The sequence below is a fragment of the Euprymna scolopes genome, chromosome 17 (assembly GCF_053919585.1).
Source record: "Euprymna scolopes isolate OS-2025 chromosome 17, ASM5391958v1, whole genome shotgun sequence".
NCBI classification, from domain to species: domain Eukaryota; kingdom Metazoa; phylum Mollusca; class Cephalopoda; order Sepiida; family Sepiolidae; genus Euprymna; species Euprymna scolopes.
In genome coordinates, this window is record NC_136498.1 from 116501055 (window position 1) to 116526680 (window position 25626).

General features: G+C 28.7%; 1 protein-coding gene across 1 annotated transcript in view; it reads right to left on the reverse strand.

Moving 5' to 3' along the window:
• The window catches only part of LOC145297084 (uncharacterized), a 35858-nt gene extending 10514 nt beyond the window's left edge, over positions 1-25344 (reverse strand). The window contains exons 1-3 of the mRNA XM_080143313.1: positions 25249-25344; positions 15165-15367; positions 8160-8254 (exon numbers count right to left, since the gene is read on the reverse strand). Coding sequence (XP_079999439.1) covers positions 8160-8254; positions 15165-15322 — 253 coding nt within the window. The 5' untranslated portion in view covers positions 15323-15367; positions 25249-25344. The remainder of the gene's footprint in view (positions 1-8159; positions 8255-15164; positions 15368-25248) is intronic.
• Between the last annotated feature and the right edge of the window lie 282 nt (positions 25345-25626).

Below are 25626 nucleotides of genomic sequence, written 5' to 3' on the forward strand. Positions count from 1 at the left end.
TTGTTTACAAACAATCGTTTGAGCACTTTACAAGTAGCGGACGGATGTTTATTTAAATAGTCATTGGGACAGATTAATTGCGGGCACCGCTTCCGTGGTGGAGGGGTAGAACTGCCGACTGTCATCACGACGGTTCTAGGTTCGATCCTCAGCTTCGGATAGGTGCTAGTCTAGCGGCACTGATGAGTTGTGATACAACGAAACAGGACTGTATGTCGATGACTACAAATATATTTTATATATATATTATGCATATATATATATATATATATACATAAATTTATATATTTATACATATATACATAAATTTATATATATATTTATGCATATATACATAAATTTATATATATATATTTATAATATATACATCGATATATATATATTTATATATATATATATATACATAAATTTATATATATATTTATAATATATACATCGACTTATATATATATATATATATATATTTATACATATATACATAAATTTATATATATATATTTATACATATATTTATATATGTATATATACATATATATATATATATTTATAATATATACATCGATTTATATATATATTTATACATATATACATAGATGATTGCTACTGATTGACAGAAGTTTCCCGTCTCTTCAGTCAACTGTTGTGCGGTTGTGTGCGTGTAGGTGGCTTTTTAACCCAGCTTCAGTCCTATAAGAAGTTCACATATGTAGCATAAGAACTTTCCTTCCCGTCAGGTTAATCGCATGTTAATATTGTGAATCATCATATGACGTGTCAACCCACTTCTTGATTTTCAGATTAGACCACAAATATGACAAGTTAGTATTGCAGTCATAGTCTCCTCATAAGACTGTTAATCTTACCGTTGAAATTGTGATTTCAGATGATTTTTAAAACCAGCTTTTGACAAAAAGAATCCCTCACATACACTGCACTTCAGTTCCTGTTAAATATTCTTTGACATTTGTTATATTTTACGGCCTAATCACGTTTGACACCGAAGTTAAGCAACGATGAGTCTGGCCAGTACCAGATGGGTTATCATTTGGGACTTCCAGGTGCTGTATGTGCTTTCCGCTTATCTCGGCATTGTCTCCAGTCGTCCTGGAGTTCTCCTTGCCACTGGACTCAAGCAGTGCTGATTCAGGAGAGGTGTGGTTGGGGGATTATACAACTCTTGCCACACAATTACACGCGCAGCTGCCCCTGCAGGAGGTATCCTTTGTCTTTCGAGACTGAACGGAGGCATTAATTCTGTCATATTTTTTTATCCTGTTTTCCCACAACACGCTTCAAAACAGCACGATCTACACGCCGCTTTTCAAAACCTTTGCTTCTTTCTTTGATGGTTTTTCTCCAAAGAGATCGATCTTTCGATTATGCTTCTTAGTTATTTACATCCATCTCAAGTAATTTAAAGTTTTTTTTTTTTTCAGAGCATCCTTAAACCGTTTTCTTGGTTTATATTGTAGTCTTTTACCTTTATCTATCTCACCATACTGGTTTTTATTCGAGGGCGCCTTCTATGTTTATACATATATACATACATATATAATGATGATGATTGCTACTTCTTGACATAAGTTTGCTATCTCTTCAGTTAAGTGTCGTGCGGCTGTGTGCACGTAAGTGACTTTTTAATCCAGGTATAGTCCTACATGAAAGTACACATATGTGACATAAAAAAACTTTCCTTCTTGTAAAGGTGGTCGCCTTATAATATTGTAAATCCGCGAATGTCGTGTCAGGCCACTTTTAGATTTGCAGATCAGACCACAAATATGACAACTTAGTGTTGTCGGATGTGCTGCAAAAGCCTTCTCATTTGACTGCCGTTCCTGTCTTTGATTGTGCGATTTTCAAATAATATATACATGCATATATACATATATATAAGTGTATACGGATTTAAAATGGCATTTCTAAAAGTCACGCCTCGAAACATCTTTCATCATTAAAAGACTCGCAGCAGGTAAGACATAAAATTGGAATAATGAGTTTCTCCGGAGTCTTTTACTAAACGAGTTTGCTTTTCTTCAGAAAAGACCACAATGTTAAAATGTTTTTGACTCTTAATGGGGTATGCCACCAATGATGTTTTTATAACCACAGGTTATAATAACCAACCAATGAAAAGCTTCCAGCGTTACTATAAAAATTGTCGAATTTTGGATTCAATCAGTTCGCCGTGGTCTCAGTCACGAACCTGCATTTGATTCTTCGCCGCCATCTTTGTTACTGGGATTTACTTAACACTCAAGATCGGAACTGCACTGATTATTCGCCGCCATCTTTGTTACTGGGAATTACTTTACACTCAAGATCGGAACTGCACTGATTATTCGCCGCCATCTTTGTTACTGGGAATTACTTTACACTCAAGATCGAAACTGCACTGATTATTCGCCGCCATCTTTGTTACTGGGAATTACTTAACACTCAAGATCGGAACTGCACTGATTATTCGCCGCCATCTTTGTTACTGGGAATTACTTAACACCCAAGATCGGAACTGCACTGTTTCTTCGCCGCCATCTTTGTTACTGGGAATTACTTAACACTCAAGATCGGAACTGCACTGTTTCTTCACCGCCATCTTTGTTCAACATAATGTCTCGACACTTAACACAAAAGCAATAACACACCGTAGTCAATAAAGACGAGAAAAAAAAAAGCACAAACATTTTTTCAAAACGAAACGCAATCGTTTGATAAACGCCGAGTTTTTATTTAACGACGTGCTTGCTTTTTCTTCAATTTTCAGGAAGGATTCTTTCTACAAAATGTTTTAATTTTTCACTCGTTTGTCTTTATTGGCAAATGTTTCCGACCAATCAGAAACATTTTATAAGGATTTTACGCCATTTTCTTTGAACACGTTAGGATAAATTTGTAGCGGAAATCTTTCATTTCTAAGTAATCCTACAAGTGAAAGGAAACTAAAACCCTTCTCAATTATTAAGAGAAATGTATCGACTTTTGGGGAAAATAAGCTGGCAGACATTTTTATGAAGTAGCTATTTCCTCATCGATTAGTAAGCAAGGTCAATAGTGAATTCTGAATATATTGCTGCTGACTGCTTCACGAACATCACCAATATAGTTGTAGAATTAGTCTTGCCAAATATTTCATCATAAAATATTATAAAGTTACCGTAGAGCGCAAAGTTTAGCCAACATAAAACAACGATAGCAGCACTTCAGACTAGTTTTAATCACTTAACTCGACTAACCCAGAGATACAAACGGATGCCCATAATATAAACGACCTCTTGCTATTAACATGCAAAACAGATCATTCCAATGCACAAGGGAACGCGAGATGTCCGAATGTTATTGTCATTTTTTGATAAGATAAGGCACGAAAGGAACATGTTTAAGACGAAGGCATCTCGAATCGAAATGATGTCATAAAAAAAAACAAAAAACAAAACAAAAACAACCAAAAAGGTTACTTGAAATGCAATATATTGAAGAAATGGCAAAACGCAATGGTGTGCGTGGGGAATCTTGTATACGACGTCAGTTCTCGAACTATGGTCAATGATAAAATGAATGAATCTAACAATTCTGAAATGGATCATTGGATCAATTTAAATAAAATATATTGGAAATTAAAGGCAGAAGAAAAATGACATTAGGCTGATGCAATTGTTTGTGTTAAAAGCGCGAATAGACAAGAGACAAAGAGAGAAGGTTCTCAAGACAGAATAGCACAGAGTATTTTTTTTTAGCAACAAAGGATCAAATCAAAAGAGAAACTACTTTGTAATTAACAAAATGTATGAATTGGGTTGTCTCCCTTATATCATTTTAATTTTGTTTCTATTTATTTGCCTCCTCACGAGGGCAGAGTATAACGCAAGGTCGGTTTTGAATGTGAAATGGGAAAATCCAGCTCCCCAAAAAGGTGCACTCTGGATAGGAAAAAAAATAAAAATTATCTCAGTCATGAAGGATTTCACTTCCACTAATCGAGGACAGAAAAGGTGAAGTGTAGCATCAGAACAGATACTACACTATGATCTTGAATTTTGTTACTCAAGTAATTATTCTTCCCCTGCCACCCACCACCTTAGAAGTGGATGTTCGGCATTGACGTTACGAAATATATATCTCGTTGCTGTTTCATGCTGGTGCTACCAGATCAGGCTGTCTGAAGATATTGATTTCCTGAGACGAAATGCATCTAATAACATGGATGCTTTTTTGTTTTCTACTTCCGTTTGCAAAACTTAATTATGTTCTGCAAAACCAAAACCAAAAAACAACAACCCACATTTTCCCCTTTTTTTCTTCCCATTTCCTCTTTCTCTTTCTATCCCCTCCCCACTTCCTGACTGGTTTCCTAACCTAAAATGTATCAAACATTAATACTGTAAACCTTTCCCACTCCCATTGCAAAACTCATTCATGTTCTGCAAGGCAGGGAACAAAAACGATAAAACCCACTTTAAAACAACCAAACCAAACACTACAAACTAGCGATTAAAGAGACAAAGAGCTTGACGATTAAAAAAACTTCTACAAAATAACTGGATGCAACGTGAATACTATCTCCAAAATAACTAAATTCTGCATTAAATAACCCAAAAAGGGTTGATATGTCGTAAAACAACCAAATCAAATAAAACCAAAGCTGTTTCACGACTGCAAAATCAAAATAAAAAACAAAAACAAGTGAAGCATGCACGGTCCTCCGTGAGTGCACAGTGAACGAGGTATAACTGTCACTCCTCCCATTTATTCTCCAGAAGTCCCCAAGGGACGTCAAATCCTGGTGAAAATGAACAAACGGTTTGAGTTCTGCACCATACAAAAAGAAATGACCAAGTCCATCATTTGCACCCCCCTCCATTTTGCCCCAAAAGTTCCCAAGGCCTTAACATATTTAATTGGGATTTCAGCACCATGCAAAACTGCTAAATAGACATACACAGAAAATTTTGGACAAATATGGTAAAACAGTTCCAAAAATGGAGCGTTTTTTATTAGCCCTAAAAGAGACCCTGGGGCACACCCAAGAGTTATCGTGAAGTATAGACAAATATAATTATATAGAAATCAGTTACAACTTTTCAACTTTTATAAAAATTCAAGGCATCATTTTTTTTAATAAGCACAAAAGTGTCAATTTACGCCATTTTAACACAAAAGGCACCTCTAGGGGGGCAACCGGAGTTTTCCCCGGAAAATCCGTTCCATTATTTTTTTATTCATATCATGTTTGTGCAAAATTAAAAAAAATTCAAAGGTTTAGTTATTGAGAAAAGTACAGACAAACAAACGACGTGTACTTTTCTTCTCCTAACCTCAAGCAGGTCACAGCCAGCCAATTCTTGCTTTCACGTTACACGTCCATTAGCTTTGGCGCCGACTTTGTTTCTATCACGATCCTCTGATTACCATTTTGTTTTCTTGTTGTGCTAACTCGCGCATACTTTGTAATTTGCATATGTTTATTTTTTTGATAACTATTATTATTATTATTATTATTATTATTATTATTATTATTATTATTATTATTATTATTATTATTATTATTATTATTATTATTTATTATTATTATTACTTATTATTATTATTATTATTTATTATTATCTATTTATTATTATTTATTGTTATTATTATTCATTATTACTTATTATTATTTATTGTTATTATTTATTATTATTATTATTATCATTATTATTATTTATTATTATTAATATTATTATTATTATAATTATTTATTATTAATTATTATTATTTATTATTATTTTTATTATTATTATTTATTATTATTATTCGATATTATTATTTATTATTATTAATATTAGTATTATAATTATTTATTATTAATTATTATTATTTATTATTATTGTTATTATTATTTATTATTATTTATAATTATTATTTATTATTATTATTTATTATTATTATTATTTTTATTATTATTATTATTATTTATAATAATTATTTATTATTATAATTATTCATTATTATTATTATTATTTATTATTATTACTATTATTATCATTTATAATTATTCTTATTCTCATTATTATTTATTATTATTATTCATTATTATTTATTATTATAATTATTATAATTATTTGTTATTACTATTTATCATCATCATTATTATTATTATTATTATTATTATTATTATTAATATTATTATTTCTTCTTATTATTATTCGTTATGATCATTTTTAATGTTTATTACTATTATGTATTATTATTAGTCATTATTTATTATTATTTATTATAATTATTTATTATTATTTATTATTATTTATTATTACTATTTTTTATTTTCATTGATTATTATTCATTATTAATAGTAGTATGTATTATTATTTATGATTATGATTATTTATTATTATGTCTATTATTACTAATATTATTTATTATTATTTATTGTTATTATTTATTATAATTTTGTATTATTATTGATTATCATTATTAATTATTATTTATTATATATACTATTTTTTATTATTATTTATGAGTATTGTTATTTATTATTATTGCTATTATTATTACTATTATTATATATTTTTATTTATTATTATTAATTATTATTATTATTTATTATTATTTCTATTATAATTTATTATTATTAATATTATTATTATCATTTCTTTTTATTATTATTAATTATTATTAATTATTATTTATTGTTATTAATATTTATTATTAATATTATTATTTATTTTATTTATTATTATTATTTATTATTATTACTAGTATTATTATTTGTGGTATTATCATTTATAATTATATATTATTATAATTATTTACTATTATTATTGTTTATTATTATAATTATTTATCATATGTTATTTAGTATTTTTATTTCTTCTTCTTCTTATTATTTATTATTGTTATTATGATTTATTTTTATTACTATTTATTATTATTATTATTATTATTTATTATTATTTTTTATTATTATTATTATTATTATTATTATTATTATTATTATTATTATCATTATTATTATTAGTTTAAAATTTTAACATTATTATACCATTTGGACTCTGGTATGAATGAGATTTAGTATTATCTTTTCCTCTTTGGTAAAGTCAACGTTGTGACAGAAGTGTCACACTTGTAACGTGAAGCCTACTATGAATGAGATAGACAAAGGCTCTCCAAAATTTTTTTAACGTGGAAGAGACATATTGCTAAGAGTTAAAAACGGTTAAAATAAAAAAACAAATGACCTGGATGTGTTTATATTAATTTTGCTTTTTAATAGAAACTAGTTCTCCAAAATCTCATTTGTAAAATCATTTTTTAAACAAAAAGAAAATATTTCATTAATAAAAAAAATTCGTGAATATTTTAACGTTTTTCATAAGAGCTCCGCGGGCCGAATTAAAGTCTTTGGCGAATTAGATTTGACCCGTGGATCATAGTTTGAAGATCCCTGGGTTTGACGATAGTAAGTTACAAATGTATTCGAATCAGATTCCGGAAGGAAATGTTTATGTGAAAGCCATGTTTCAAAACTAAGTCGATAACCATTTCGAATCATTTTTCTTTGCAAAGGAAATAAATAAATAAATACATAAAATCCGGGTCGCCATTTTTCTTTTTTTTTAACAAAAGCATATATTACCGTCACATTCGGCACCACTCTCGTCAGTTTTATCTGTCACGCGTTTCTCTTTCTTCTGACTGCATACTGGTATTAACCAGCCATTACTCGCCTTTAACTGTACGCCTGCAATTTCTTCGACGCGCACTTTTCTTCTCCTGACAGCATGCAGGCCACAGCCAGCCCATTCTCGCCTTCATGTTACACGTCCATCTCCTTTGGCGTAGACTTTGTTTCTCTCACGAACACGTGGTGTCCTTTTTTTTTTCTTGTCATGCCAACTCGCGTAAACTTCCTAATTTGCATATGCGTGTTTTCGGCTACTGCTGCTGCTAATCTATTCGAAAACCAGCTATCCTTCGCGTCAAAACAATGAAAAGAATATGCTGTTGTCATAGCCCATAGAAGGAAACGTGGGATTAAACGATACGACCATCTGGATATATCTAAAAATTGACAGCGTTTTCTACAGCAAGAATTGTAATATTAAGGAAGAAAGAAAGAAAAGAAGAAAGAAAGAAAGAAAGCGAACAAAAACTAGAAAGAAAGACAAGAAAAGATTGTGACTTACGTAAATCAATGATTGATCCAATTATTAACATTGACAAAATACCCACAACGGAAATAAGTGTGTACGACAAAGAATACAGTTTATCTAAACCATGCCTGCAAAAGAGAGAAACAGAAATTATAAAGTACGTTTCGCATATATGTCTATATAAATTTAGACTCTCTATGTAAATTTAGACTCTCTATATAAATTTAGACATGAGCATATTGTTGCATATTGGTCTATATAACATGGGTGTATATATTTACGTGTATATGTGCATAATATTTACAATTGTCTCTGTTATCTTTTAGTGGGTATAATATGTATAAAATAATTCAGTAAATATTATTGTAATGTTCTTTTTCATTAAGTGATAGGCTGCAGGAGAATGGTTACACATATAAAGGCTATTCATTTACGACGTTGCAGTGCATGACATACGCTGTGACACATATCTCCTTCCCCTCGGTTCGTATGTAATTAAAGGTTTCTCTGGAAGAAAACGCCAAATCGAAGTTATCTATTATATAAAAGGGAAAATGTGTATGTGTGTGTGTGTGTGTGTGTGTGTGTGTGTGTGTGTGTGTGTGTGTGTGTGTGTGCGTGTGTGTTTGGATATTTGTCAAAATCTTTTGACACACGTATCGAACCGTGACAAAATTGGTATTGTTAGAAAGATCGATCTCTCGGATGAAAAATATCTAAAAATTGGCTAAAAAGATTAATTTTGTGCTAGTCAACTGGGCCGGCTGTAGACTTTTTATAGCCTTGCCTTTTTCTGTTTTTGAAGGACTTTGTTTCCTTATACTTTTTAATCACTTTTGTTTGAACTGCAAAATAGGATGAAAGTAAAAATAAAATAGATACACCCCATAATTTATTATACCATACCTGTTCACACTGAAACACTTATCACAATATTCTGTGGAGCTATATTAAAAAAACCTTGTAAAACTTTGTGACATATTTCCATTCTATGGAGGTCAGGCGCGAACGAACACCCCATGATTTTATTATATCATATTTCTTCAAACTGAAACATAATTATCAAAGTATACTTACGCAGATTGATATGAAAAGTCTTTATTAAAGTGTGTTCCTATTTCCATTCTATGGAGGCAAGGCGCGAACGCAGACCCCACAATTTTATTATACCCTCCCTATTTAAGTTAAAGCATACTTATCAAAGTATTCTTATGTACATCTATATCAAAAACACTTGTAATCGTTTTTTTTTAATTTTTAGATTTTTTATTTCCACAGAGCCCACAATTTTAAAGAATCATCATTATGTCAGATCAAAAATACCCATTCCTGTGTCTCGATACATCTTCTATCATTATATGTGATCAGTTTTCTATAATAGTCAACCATATAGGAGCCTATTCGTGACCAGACACACACACAGACGTTCAGCTTTATATTATAGAGATATGGTGGCCCACTTAAAATTATTCCGATCTCTCTAATCTTTCTCTTAACGACTAACTGACATCACAAGACAAAACGCAATTCTTTTCCCAACAAGATGGCGCTACATGCCACACGTCTCACAGATCACTGACACGATTTCATGACATTTTTACGGAAGAGTAAACAATAAGCCAAGTGTTTTGGCCACCATCTTCCCCGGACATGTCATCATGAGATTTTTGTCATTGGAGGACTTTAAAATAAAAAGTTTATGCAAGTAATCCTCACAATCTAAACCAACTAAAGAAGAACATTACCAACGCTATCAGGAGAATCACTAGATAAGATCTACAGACATTATCTGCAAATGTTGTTAAACGTGCCCAGAAATGCATAGATATCAGTAGGGAGAACTTCTAGCATCTTTCATAACACTACTGGTAATTTAAACAATCAAAGAGTGTTCCTCCCTCACGACTATATTTCTGGACTATTTTAAGTGGGTCACCCTATATATATATATATATATATATATATATATATATATATATATATATATATATATATATATATATATATATACTAGCATTTCAACCCGGCGTTGCCCGGGTGTTTGGAGGTGTATGTTGAGCAAAGAAAAAAAAAAAAAGTCAATTTTTTAAAAACTTTGACCCCTATTATGACCCCTTAACATTTATAGTTTCGGGCTCAAATCACTTTATTAAGTTAGATCCAGGTTCAACGAACCTATATCTAAAATTTCAAGTGTCTAGACCCAAAATTGTCGGAGGAGTTTGGTAGAGTTCTTAAAGGTCAAATCGTTGAAATTTGACCCTTTAACAGCCAAATTTCTGGCTGACACCCATTACATCGATTTTCCCAAATCTCAGTACCCGGTATTTCAAATTTCGAGTCTATAGACCAAAAATTGACAGAGTTATTGCGTAGGGAAATGTACACAGACAGACAGACACAGACACACAGACAGACAGACAGACACGTTCACTTTTATAGATATATAGATATGATGATTGCAACGTCTTGTCAGACGAGTGTCACTCCCTCAGAAATTTAAAATCCATGGGCCCAAATGCCTGAGGGGTTATCTATACAAATATGATGTTACAGAGTCTTAGTACGACAGCTAAGTCTCTCTCTCGGTTCAAAATGTTGAGATCCAACAACAAGCAAGAGCAAGATAGCCGAAACAAATTAAACTGCAGACCAGCTTAATGCGGGTAATGGTCTTCCGCTTTATGGTTTTTAAATCAGAGATTAGCTTCTCCTAGAAAGGTTGCCTTCACCACAGCTTACGGGAGCCCTCTCTACCCCAACAATATATATATAGATATTAATTAGGGGTCATTGCTAGGGGGTCATTGAAACACGTTTGCTAATGTGTAGCCAATAGCTCTCCAACAATTAATATATTGCTCTGTTTCATGCATTGAGCACTCTTTGGAATGACATATTGTGTTGTTTTTATGATTTGCTGAAAACTTCTACCAACAGTATAATATATATATATATATATATATATATATATATATATATATATATATATATATATATATATATATATATATATATATACATACGAGGGTTGTTCCAAAAGTAATGCTTCCTATTATTATTAGGCCCGAGTAGATGAGACAGCATTGGAAATTGCTGTGATGATTGAACTTATGCATTCATGACCTGAAAATTGTATCTATATATGTTGTAGATATTGACGGTGTAAATTTCTAAGAAAGCAACACCTGTCATGGACGTGCATCAGAAGCAGAGATGCGTTATTGAATTCCTCCACGCAGAAAAAATTGGACCGATCAGTATTCACCGGCGCCTGTTGAACGTTTACGAAGCCTATGCAGTTGATTAGTTAATAGATGAGTTCGTCGATTTCAGAATGGTGACAAAGATGTCAGTGAAAAATGAACCGCCTCTGCAGCCGCTCACTTTTTTTTTTTTTATCTTTGATGAAGTCTCTCGTTCATTGCTGGTAAAAGTGCATTGAGAATGCTGGTGACTATGTAAAAAAATAAATTCTGGAGCACAACAGGTCGCTCGTTTTAATGGTACTACTCTCGTCTTTGTGGCTCTTCAACTTTTTTAATTAAAAAAATAGAAGCTTTTACTTTTGGGACAACCCTCGTCTCCCAAGATTTCCAGTATTCTACACCACTTTCCATAATCGTTGTAAATCATTTTGCGCTATCGCAACAGCCGTTTATCATTGCTTTTTCACTCATAATCACTATGCTATTTTTCTAGAAGTTAAGAGTCAATAAGCCTCGTCAGGATTCAAGTACCCTCCGTAACCTTTTTATTCTCTTTTATCTTCTACAACCATTTTCGTGATATAGACCTGGGCCAGTGTCATCATTTCCTTTAATTTTGTGTAATAACCTTTCTATGTTTTTATTCTTTCTACGTTTTTATTCTATTTCTATTTCAACTTCCCTGTCGTTGGTTGACGTTACCGGGTTATATATTTTGGTTTCCGCGCTCAATCGTTTCCCTTAATATTTTAGCTATTGGGTTATATTAGTCGCTTTCATTGAAACACCACGTTCTACGTTGGGTAACCTATAACAAAATGTGTTATATATTGGGACCCTATGCCAGTAAGTAGAGATTGTGTTAACTAGTTTGAATTATTGCCGAGGATTATATTAAGTACATGTCGAAAAAACATGCTAGAAAGGTAAATGTCGAATAATACTACAGTGATATTGCATTAAATAGTTTGAGTCGGCGAAGCAGACAAGTAAGACGTGCCCGAAAAAGTAAATATCAGAGTGAAAATTTCTCCAAGACACTGTCAGTTCGTCGATCATTTTAAGGATACGTAAGAAAATTAAGTAAGAAGGAATTAATTTCAGTCTCTCTTTTAACCTCTCCCATCGTAAACAAACTTTCTCTCCGTAATAAAACCTTTGAAACCGCAACAATTCCCGATTGTTTTCATGCATGGATTTTATTCGTCCAAGTTAAACATGCGACCAACAGCTACACACAATTTCTTTTATGATTCTGGCGAACACTAAAAAGCAAATTCCTTTAATTGCTTACCTCTTTCCTTCTTCCGGTTCGTTTTGATAATACGCCCTATTCATCACTTCCTAAATCTAGCAAGTTTTAACGTAAAGATGTTAACTCAAAGTATTTTCAACCAATGGAAATCTTTCCAAACTCCCAAAAAGAAACACCTATATGCGAAAGTAGTAAGTCAGTGAAAACTTAAAAATTCCTGTAAGGACAGATCAACAAAATAAGCTTTCTTCAGACTTCAGAGGCCGCATCTGAAAGACACCGGAATCAACGTTTTTCAACCAGAAGGTGGGGGGGGGCAAGTCACAAAAAAGTGACTCACATACCAGCTTTGTTCATCTCGTGCCCACGTTCCTACACACTAGCAAGAGTCAGGCGAACAGAAACAAACAACTCATGCACATTTATACATGCATTAAAAAGAACAAGGTAAACTAACAGACATACACATACACAATACCACGCTGCCGACTACTAATATACATTAGCTCTCTAGGGGACACATGCTATAATGTCAGATGTCGAATGATATTGCATAGGAATTATGTAATGTGTTGGAGGGAAAGATTAAAGTTTCCAAACAGTTCAAATCAGGAAAGCAGATAAAACGTGTCCAACAATATAGAAATCTATATGAATATTTCCTCGAGATTCTGTCCATTTCTCGATCGTTTTAAGGCTACATAAAAAAAAATAAGTAAGACGGAATTAATTTTAGCCTCTCTTTTACTCTCTCCTATCGTGAACAAAATTTCTCTCCCCAATAAAACCTTTGAAATTGCAACAAGCCTCTATTGTTTTTCCATGCATGAGTTTTATTCGCCTAAGTTAAAAAGCCGATCAACAGCCACTGGACGACGCAATCATACATGGGACGATCCACATGGAAAACCAACGAGAAAGACGACATCAAATGTGACCGCGCACGTATGTAAAATACTTTTATTATTTGATTTGTGTCTAAATAGCTCATTGACAAAACGCCACAGGTACACGTTTGTGTGAAAATAAAACCATGTGCTTCACTTTGTTTAACGAATTTGTTTTTTGGTCCCTCGACAAAAGGAGGGTGGACCTGTAAATTCACCCTCGTCCTTTAGTCTGTTTGTCCGTTCGTCCATTCCTCCGTTCGTCTGTCCGCATTTTTCTCAATAACTACGTCTTGGAATTTTTTGAAATTTTGTACGAACATTAAACATGATATGAATAAAAAAGTAACAGAATGGATTTTCCGGGAAAACTCCGGTTGTCCCTTAGGAGTGCCTATTGGGTTAAAATGGTAAAATTGACACTTTTGTGCTTATTAAAAAAAAAAAATTGATTCCTTGGATTTTAAAAAAAACTTTCTGAAGAGTTGTTAGTTACAACCTTGATTTCTATATAATTTTATTTGTCTATACTTCGTGATAACTCTTGGGTGTGGCCCAGAAGCTCTTTTAGGATAAATAAAAACACTCCATTTTTGGGACTATTTTACCATATTTGTCTAAAATTTTCTGTGTATGTCTATCTAGCAGTTTTGTATGGTGCCGAACCCAAATTTAAATATGTTAAGGCATTGGGGACTTTTGGGGCTAAATGGGGGGGATAGAGGTGCTACAAAATGATGGATTTAGTCATTTCTTTTTTACATGGTGCAGAACTCAAATTTACATATGTTAAGACCTAAAACTGCACCGTTTGTTCATTTTCACAAGGATTTGACGTCCCTGGGGACTTTTGAGGGCGAAATGGAGAGGGTTTTGGTCAATGTTAACCATTACGCTAAATGAAGACATCTCAATAATTGCTTAAAAATAACGACTTTTAAAGGTTTTCGGTTATGCTGAAAAAAAAATATCGCAGGGAAAATTAGCGCAGACAAAAAGTTTTCAAGATGTAAATAACTGTATTTTGTTACATAATTTCTAGTAGTTTTATTTGGCCGCCATCTTTGTTGTTTCAATGAAATGGTATAATGAGCATGTGTGTGCACGCTGCAGTGAGCAGACGATCTGTGTAGTTAATTCAACGCAATTCCGAAAGCCGTTCTTGACATAGGGAGGTAGGGGATGTTTATTTCGAAAGCCGTTAACATGGGGAGATAGGGATGTTTATTCCGAAAGCCGTTCTTAACATGGGGAGGTGGAGGTGTTTATTTCGAAAGAAATGACGTTGAATAAACGTTTGCATCTGGTAGACTTAACTACACTCATCGCATGCTCACTATCCCATTTCATTGAAACAACAAAGATGCCGGTCAATTTAAACTACTAGAAATTGCATAGTACAGGTATTTATATCTCGAAAACTATTTGTCTGCGCTAATTTTCCCTGTGATATTCGTGTTCAGCATAGCCGAAAACCTTCAAAAGTTGTCGATTTATCGAAAAATGTAGAGGCGTCTTAAGTTGGTGTAACAGTGAACTTTGACCGTCATTTTTTTTATGTCTCGTTCACTGTGCACTCACGGGGGACCATGCATGCTTCACTTGTTTTAATGAAAATGTTACACACTCTCATGCAGCTCTTTTCGCTCATCTTTCACACAAAGCAATAGAGAAACGTGATACGTACATCTCTTGGTTTTCGACGGCAAACGGCGTCGTTTGCACATAGCTGATTTCGGTGAAGTTTGTTAACGTGTCATTGCCGATCAGACAATTTTCCATGCTCGCTGGAGAAAGACGCGGCGTTCTTACGCGTGTCGTGGAAAAGGACGAACCGTACGACATCCAGAGAGTCAATCCGCACGAGACAAACGTACCAAGAACCGCTCCCTGTCCAATCAAGTCAACACATGGTCTGTATTAGCAAAGCGAAAACATTTAAAAGGCAAGAACAGTTTCGATTCCACTGAAAGGATTCACAGTACACATACAGTTCAACAACTTATGTTTTTTTCTTGTGGCCTGTAACCCATTAAGCCCCAGTGTCTTATAAGTACGACACCAAATAATTCATTTTTAAAATTTATAGTATAACAGTACCACTTACTGAATAATTACTCCCACGAAAGGATAAAATTAACCGGTAATAGTCAGTTAACGCACATTCTAATCCACTGCAATCTACATTGCATTGGAGAGAACTTACATTTATTTTAGAAAATTATTTGTATACAATTACTTGAATTAAAGTTTACAATGCAATAAACAAGTATCATGCTTCGATTGTGCTCTAAACAGAAACATTCGTTTTGAACGCGCCCGTTTTATCAAATAATCTACTGTTGATTTTATACGCCGGGACCTTCTGCTTGTGTAGTGATAAAACTTTTCTAATGTACTGGTGATGTTAGGCTATATAATGGTGTTAACTATGGGCAAATCGGACTGTTCTTTCTTCAATCAGATTTTTTTTCGATTATCGATATTTATCGGAGGCATTCTGATATAAAACCTATCTTAGAACATTTCCAGAAACATAAAGTACAATGGCATGAAATTTCATAAAAATCGGCCTAGTTGTTTTGGAGTGTACAGGGAACGAAATTGGAGGCACAAAGTGACTTATTTCGCTTAAAACTGATTCCTATTTCTTAATAGTTATATATATATATATATACATATATATATATATATATATATATATATATATATATATATATATATATATATATATATACTAGTGGGAAGGGCGCCCGACTTTGCCTGGTCGTAAAATACGCTTAAATACGATATTTTAATTTGTCCAGATTTTGCATATATTATTATAGAGTCGTGATTTCAAAAATAAAAGAAAATGTATTTGAGTGCCGTCAGCTAAAATTGAAACCGAAAGCAAAACTGTAGCTTTCAAAGCTGGTGACGTTACCACTACACCAACGCGACAACGGAACTGATTAAAAATAAAATAAGATGAATGTATAAAATGTATAATCATTTTTTTTTCAAATTTTACCCCTTGACAACTATTTTAACCGGCTAAAGATCCATAAAAGAACGGCCCATAAAAAATCCAATCATTTGAGGCCCTTGGCGCTGCTCTGCGACGTTTAGTTTCGGAGGAGATAGACAGACAAACAGACAGAGCTTTATAAATTAGATTTCTCTTAGTTCTTATGTACGTATGTCTGTCTGTCCGTCTGTCTGTCTATTCCACTTTTTCTCAGAAACTACTGCGCCGATCTAAGTGAAGTTTTGTATGAAGCTTTGTTATAATGACGTGTTGCGAACTAACAGTTATGGTATAAAAAAAACACTTTAATAAAGTATTTTTTAAAAGATTTCTTTAAAAAGAATCTTTAAAAAATACTTTGCACAGGATGCGATAGAGGTAAAGTGTTCCCGCTTGTTTGCTTTTCCTCATAAAGGAAATGTTTCTTTTCCTTAATGTTTCATTGTTAAAGTGTTTTTTTTTAGTTAATAAGTCTGGAGAAAGGCTGTTCTTGTGAAAATTTTCAAACGAGATAATGCTTGGATTTGTCGAAATGGTCTTGAAACAATTGTAACTAACACTGAAATACACTTTTTGTTGCTATAAACCCATTTTTTGAAGTCTTGGTTTTTTGTTAAAACAGTATATAAATGCTCAATTATGAAATATGATAATTTTGTAGCTTCAGTTTAAGTCATCTCTCCTTTATGGCTTAAATTTATTGGTATATGAACAGTTACTGAATTATATTAACCCAGTATAATTTGGAATACTACAAATTTGTATATATATATATATATATATATATATATATATATATATATATATATATATATATATATGTATATATATAGAGAGAGAGGTTTTTTTGCGATACGTTTTGAATAAGACATCTGGATTGTTGGCTGTCAGGGTTCTTGTGAGCGGCTTACGAGTATAAAATTCCTCCTTTTGAGACGTCGACTTGGGTTATAGCTGACTGCGAAGACCACGTCCCTGTTCGGTACGAGGTAGGTTCAATCTACTATCGGATTTCGCCGCGGTTTGCTTGATCTGTGTCAGTTAATAGGTATTTTTAAGTGTGTGGCATGTTTGCTCAACTGGTAGAGTGCTCGCCTCTCATGCAAGAGGCTCGGGTTTCAAATCTCGAATTCGAATGTGTCTAACTCATGAACCCGAAATGAGGACAAAACTCGAGTTTTGTACTTCCGGTTTGTTGGCTCACACACACACACACACACACACACACACACACACACACACACACACACACACACACACATATATATATATATATATATATATATATATATATATATATATTTCGGCCTCCTTCAGGCTTTAATAGACTATGGATACTCACGAAGTGGTACCTACGCGTGATATTTATGTAGCAGGAGGTGCGCAATCTCCAACCACACCTCTCCATTGTTAAATACTAGTGGCAAGTGAAGTATATGTATAGGACAACTGGAAATAAATGCCGATATGGTTGTGTTGACTATCAGCTGATGTTAATTATGGCACCTTGCACTGAGGATTCCTGAAAGAATGAAACACTAGTGTCTGTAGTTATTTAATTATTATAGTATATATATATATATATATATATATATATATATATATATATATATATATATATATATATATATATATATATATATATATATACTATAATAATTAAATACCTACAGACACTTGTGTTTCATTCTTTCGGGAATCCTATATATATATATATATATATATATATATATATATATATATATATATATATATATATATATATAATTTAGGAAAACTCGTCCCTGGAAAACTCGTCCCTGGAAAACTCGTACCCGGAAAACTCGTCTCCTTTTGCTAGGTAGGAAAACTGGTCCCTTATTGAATAAACATTGATTGAAAACACAGTTTATGACCATTCTTGAAGAAGATATTGTCTTTAAAAGAGAATATACACCCCATAATATTAAAAAAAAATATTTTTACGTGTTTACTGTTGTTCAAAAAAATTAAATTGATTTTTCTAAGTGTTCGTTTTCTTCCTAGCTTTGAAAGTTTTTGATGGTTCAACTTATTTTAAAGTGTTTAGTTAGTAAAAAACAAAACAAAACAAGTAATGTAGAGTGTTACTTTTGTACAAAAAATGTCCGACATGAGGTAATCATGTCTTAGGAGTCTCGATAATCACTCAAAAATAGAAAATTAAAGAAAATACTGAGGTAGATATAGTTTTAAAACGAGCCCCCCCCCGATAATAAATTTGTATATTTTTAGGTAATTTCCAAGATCACTGCTCGAAAAAAAATCAAGCTACCGGACGTGGATACGGTTGATTATGTAACGAAACCGAACGAAAGACACAAAAAACGAAACCGAACGGAAGACACGAAAAACGAAACCGAACGGAAGACACGAAAAACGAAATTTCTAAAAAAAAATACTCTAGTTTTTAACATTTCCTGTGTTATTACGAAACAAACAAAAAAAAAGAAAACACTTCTTGTATTATCAAATAATAAAACAAATATTTTATTTAGAAAATTTGGTACTTCACAGGGAACGTGGGCCCTGGTGTTTTTATTTAATCATTACTCCTTCAAAGCGCATGCGCAAAAGGTTTTCTTTGGTTTATTTAATCACGAAAGCTTTTAGAAGGTACTATTTGAGTCCAAAAAAAAGGGGGGGGGGTAAACGCATTATTTGAATATGTATGAAAAAATAATTTAACAGAAAAATAATATTTAGTGGAGAAAATAATAAATAAAAATTAAATTAAATTAAATAAAAAATAAAATAAAAACAAGCACGAAATAAAAGTATGAATCAAATTTACCCAAAGAAAAATATTCAAAAAAATAAAATAAATACACGCGCGATTAAAAATAAAGTCTGAGATATATATGAAGAATGTGAAAGAAAATGCTTTGAGGAAGCAATCATAAAAAAATACGTTTACTTTTAAATAAATGTTTTTATAATTATATATTGATACATTTTGATACAATAAATGTTTTTATAATTATATATTGATACATTTTGATACAATAAATGTTTTTATAATTATATATTGATACATTTTGATACAATAAATGTTTTTATAATTATATATTGATACATTTTTATACAATAAATGTTTTTACAATTATTTATATATTGATACATTTTTATACAATAAATGTTTTTATAATTATATATTGATACATTTTTATACAATAAATGTTTTTATAATTATATATTGATACATTTTGATACAATAAATGTTTTTATAATTATATATTGATACATTTTTATACAATAAATGTTTTTATAATTATATATTGATACATTTTTATATAAATGTTTTTACAATTATATATTGATACATTTTTATACAATAAATGTTTTTATAATTATATATTGATACATTTTTATACAATAAATGTTTTTACAATTATATATTGATACATTTTTATACAATAAATGTTTTTATAATTATATATTGATACATTTTTATATAAATGTTTTTACAATTATATATTGATACATTTTTATACAATAAATGTTTTTACAATTATATATTGATACATTTTTATACAATAAATGTTTTTATAATTATATATTGATACATTTTTATACAATAAATGTTTTTATAATTATATATTGATACATTTTTATACAATAAATGTTTTTACAATTATATATTGATACATTTTTATACAATAAATGTTTTTACAATTATATATTGATACATTTTTATACAATAAATGTTTTTACAATTATATATTGATACATTTTTATACAATAAATGTTTTTACAATTATATATTGATACATTTTTATACAATAAATGTTTTTACAATTATATATTGATACATTTTTATACAATAAATGTTTTTACAATTATATATTGATACATTTTTATACAATAAATGTTTTTACAATTATATATTGATACATTTTTATACAATAAATGTTTTTATAATTATATATTGATACATTTTTATACAATAAATGTTTTTATAATTATATATTGATACATTTTTATACAATAAATGTTTTTACAATTATATATTGATACATTTTTATACAATAAATGTTTTTACAATTATATATTGATACATTTTTATACAATAAATGTTTTTATAATTATGTATTGATACATTTTTATACAATAAATGTTTTTACAATCATATATTGATACATTTTTATACAATAAATGTTTTTACAATTATATATTGATACATTTTTATACAATAAATGTTTTTACAATTATATATTGATACATTTTTATACAATAAATGTTTTTACAATTATATATTGATACATTTTTATACAATAAATGTTTTTATAATTATATATTGATACATTTTTATATAAATGTTTTTACAATTATATATTGATACATTTTTATACAATAAATGTTTTTACAATTATATATTGATACATTTTTATACAATAAATGTTTTTATAATTATATATTGATACATTTTTATACAATAAATGTTTTTATAATTATATATTGATACATTTTTATACAATAAATGTTTTTACAATTATATATTGATACATTTTTATACAATAAATGTTTTTACAATTATATATTGATACATTTTTATACAATAAATGTTTTTACAATTATATATTGATACATTTTTATACAATAAATGTTTTTACAATTATATATTGATACATTTTTATACAATAAATGTTTTTACAATTATATATTGATACATTTTTATACAATAAATATTTTTACAATTATATATTGATACATTTTTATACAATAAATGTTTTTACAATTATATATTGATACATTTTTATACAATAAATGTTTTTACAATTATATATTGATACATTTTTATACAATAAATGTTTTTACAATTATATATTGATACATTTTTATACAATAAATGTTTTTATAATTATATATTGATACATTTTTATATAAATGTTTTTACAATTATATATTGATACATTTTTATACAATAAATGTTTTTACAATTATATATTGATACATTTTTATACAATAAATGTTTTTATAATTATATATTGATACATTTTTATACAATAAATGTTTTTATAATTATATATTGATACATTTTTATACAATAAATGTTTTTATAATTATATATTGATACATTTTTATACAATAAATGTTTTTACAATTATATATTGATACATTTTTATACAATAAATGTTTTTACAATTATATATTGATACATTTTTATACAATAAATGTTTTTATAATTATATATTGATACATTTTTATATAAATGTTTTTACAATTATATATTGATACATTTTTATACAATAAATGTTTTTACAATTATATATTGATACATTTTTATACAATAAATGTTTTTATAATTATATATTGATACATTTTTATACAATAAATGTTTTTATAATTATATATTGATACATTTTTATAAAATAAATGTTTTTACAATTATATATTGATACATTTTTATACAATAAATGTTTTTACAATTATATATTGATACATTTTTATACAATAAATGTTTTTACAATTATATATTGATACATTTTTATACAATAAATGTTTTTACAATTATATATTGATACATTTTTATACAATAAATGTTTTTACAATTATATATTGATACATTTTTATACAATAAATGTTTTTACAATTATATATTGATACATTTTTATACAATAAATGTTTTTACAATTATATATTGATACATTTTTATACAATAAATGTTTTTACAATTATATATTGATACATTTTTATACAATAAATGTTTTTACAATTATATATTGATACATTTTTATACAATAAATGTTTTTATAATTATATATTGATACATTTTTATATAAATGTTTTTACAATTATATATTGATACATTTTTATACAATAAATGTTTTTACAATTATATATTGATACATTTTTATACAATAAATGTTTTTATAATTATATATTGATACATTTTTATACAATAAATGTTTTTATAATTATATATTGATACATTTTTATACAATAAATGTTTTTACAATTATATATTGATACATTTTTATACAATAAATGTTTTTACAATTATATATTGATACATTTTTATACAATAAATGTTTTTACAATTATATATTGATACATTCTTATACAATAAATGTTTTTACAATTATATATTGATACATTTTTATACAATAAATGTTTTTACAATTATACATTGATACATTTTTATACAATAAATGTTTTTACAATTATATATTGATACATTTTTATACAATAAATGTTTTTACAATTATATATTGATACATTTTTATACAATAAATGTTTTTACAATTATACATTGATACATTTTTATACAATAAATGTTTTTACAATTATACATTGATACATTTTTATACAATAAATTTTTTTATAATTATATATTGATACATTTTTATACAATAAATGTTTTTACAATTATATATTGATACATTTTTATACAATAAATGTTTTTATAATTATATATTGATACATTTTGATACAATAAATGTTTTTACAATTATATATTGATACATTTTTATACAATAAATGTTTTTACAATTATATATTGATACATTTTTATACAATAAATGTGTTTATAATTATATATTGATACATTTTTATACAATAAATGTTTTTACAATTATATATTGATACATTTTTATACAATAAATGTTTTTATAATTATATATTGATACATTTTTATACAATAAATGTTTTTACAATTATATATTGATACATTTTTATACAATAAATGTTTTTACAATTATATATTGATACATTTTTATACAATAAATGTTTTTATAATTATATATTGATACATTTTTATACAATAAATGTTTTTACAATTATATATTGATACATCTTTATACAATAAATGTTTTTATAATTATATATTGATACATTTTTATACAATAAATGTTTTTACAATTATATATTGATACATTTTTATACAATAAATGTTTTTACAATTATATATTGATACATTTTTATACAATAAATGTTTTTACAATTATATATTGATACATTTGTATACAATAAATGTTTTTACAATTATATATTGATACATTTTTATACAATAAATTTTTTTACAATTATACATTGATACATTTTTATACAATAAATGTTTTTATAACTATATATTGATACATTTTTATACAATAAATGTTTTTACAATTATATATTGATACATTTTTATACAATAAATGTTTTTATAATTATATATTGATACATTTTTATACAATAAATGTTTTTACAATTATATATTGATACATTTTTATACAATAAATGTTTTGATTTTCAAATATTTTTCTGTTCGGAAAAAAATCTTGTTTGTTACTTATTTTCCGTGTCATTTGACCAAGAAGAAATTAGACTTATCACCCTCTAACAGTAGCCGCCGTCTGCATACTGTACAAGTGCCCCCGTAATGACTTTTAAACGACACCCTCCCCTCCCCATGTTAAGAATGGCTTTCGAAATAATAATAATAAGATACATTTTTATATATATGTTTTTACAATTATATATTGATACATTTTTATACAATAAATGTTTTTATAATTATATATTGATACATTTTTATATAAATGTTTTTACAATTATATATTGATACATAAATGTTTTTATAATTATATATTGATACATTTTTATATAAATGTTTTTACAATTATATATTGATACATTTTGATACAATAAATGTTTTTACAATTATATATTGATACATTTTTATACAATAAATGTTTTTATAATTATACATTGATACATTTTTATTCAATAAATGTTTGGGTTTCAAATATTTTTCTGTTCGGAAAAAAATCTTGTTTGTTACTTATTTGCCGCGTCATTTGACCAAGAAGAAATTAGACTTATCGCCCTCTAACAATAGCCGCCGTCTGCATACTGTACAAGTGCCCCCGTAATGACTTTTAAACGACACCCTCCCCTCCCCATGTTAAGAATGGCTTTCGAAATAATAATGTTATTATTTCAGCGCGATATCAAAATCACAGAAGACCGTGTTTTCTTTTTTGCTGTTTCGTAATAACACAAGAATTGTTTACACTGATTTAATTCTTCTAAATAGAATAATTGCTTTCTTTGATAATACGAGTTTTCTTTCTTTATTTTTGGTTTCGTAATAACACAAAAAGTGTTAAAACTAAATTATTTTTTAAAATAAATATATGGTTTCGTTTTTCGTATCTTGACTCCGTGATGAAGTTTATTTTTTTAAAACAAGAGATAAAAATAATTTTTTAAAATATTATGAGATGTGTATTCTCTTTTAAAGACAATTTCTTCTTTAAGAACGGTAAAAAAATGTGTTTTCAATCGATATTTATAAATAAGGGACCAGTTTTCTTACCTAGCAAAAAGTGGAGAGTTTTCCGGGTACGAGTTTTCCGGGTACGAGTTTTCCGGGTACGAGTTTTCCGGGTACGAGTTTTCCGAGTACGCGTTTTCCGAGTACGGGTTTTCCGGAGACGAGTTTTCCGGGCACCATATATATAATATATATAACGTCTTGTTCGTCTCTAACTGCGATAAGTTTTATCAACCTGCATAAATAAGTAGCTAAGTATGTAGTTTTGCAAATCCATTCATAGCGAAGTTATTAATTATTCTATCGTCTACTGCTTGTCTATAGTTTCAAATGATTTATAACTCAGACAGTGAACTTTGACCCTCACCGTGTTGGTCTATTTTACGAATCGATCGAGTCACTTTATTCTCGACTTCAACTGCCACAAATGGATTGCGAATATCTTGACTTCAGTTTGTTCTACGTTCGGATAAGAAACAGACGTACCCTTTCTTTTCCCCATGGACACAGGCTGGCATACAAATGAAGACCCGTCAATGGCGCCGAGAATGCCGAAATCAACACGCTGGCGATCTGGAAAAAATAACTAGAATTTAAAAAATTTAATAAGAACCATTTTCGTTTTACTCTGAAGAAGTTTCACCAAATAAAACAAAGCGAAATATTAGTTTACTTGCTATTTTGTTTCATGCGATTTTCTATATAAATATTTTAGTAGAATTTTATTAGCATAAATAAAAGGTGAAATACAATTGAAAAAACATATTTTCCCGTAAACACACACACACACATATGTATATATAGTCATCGACATATATATATATATATATATATATATATATATATATATATATATGTGTGTAT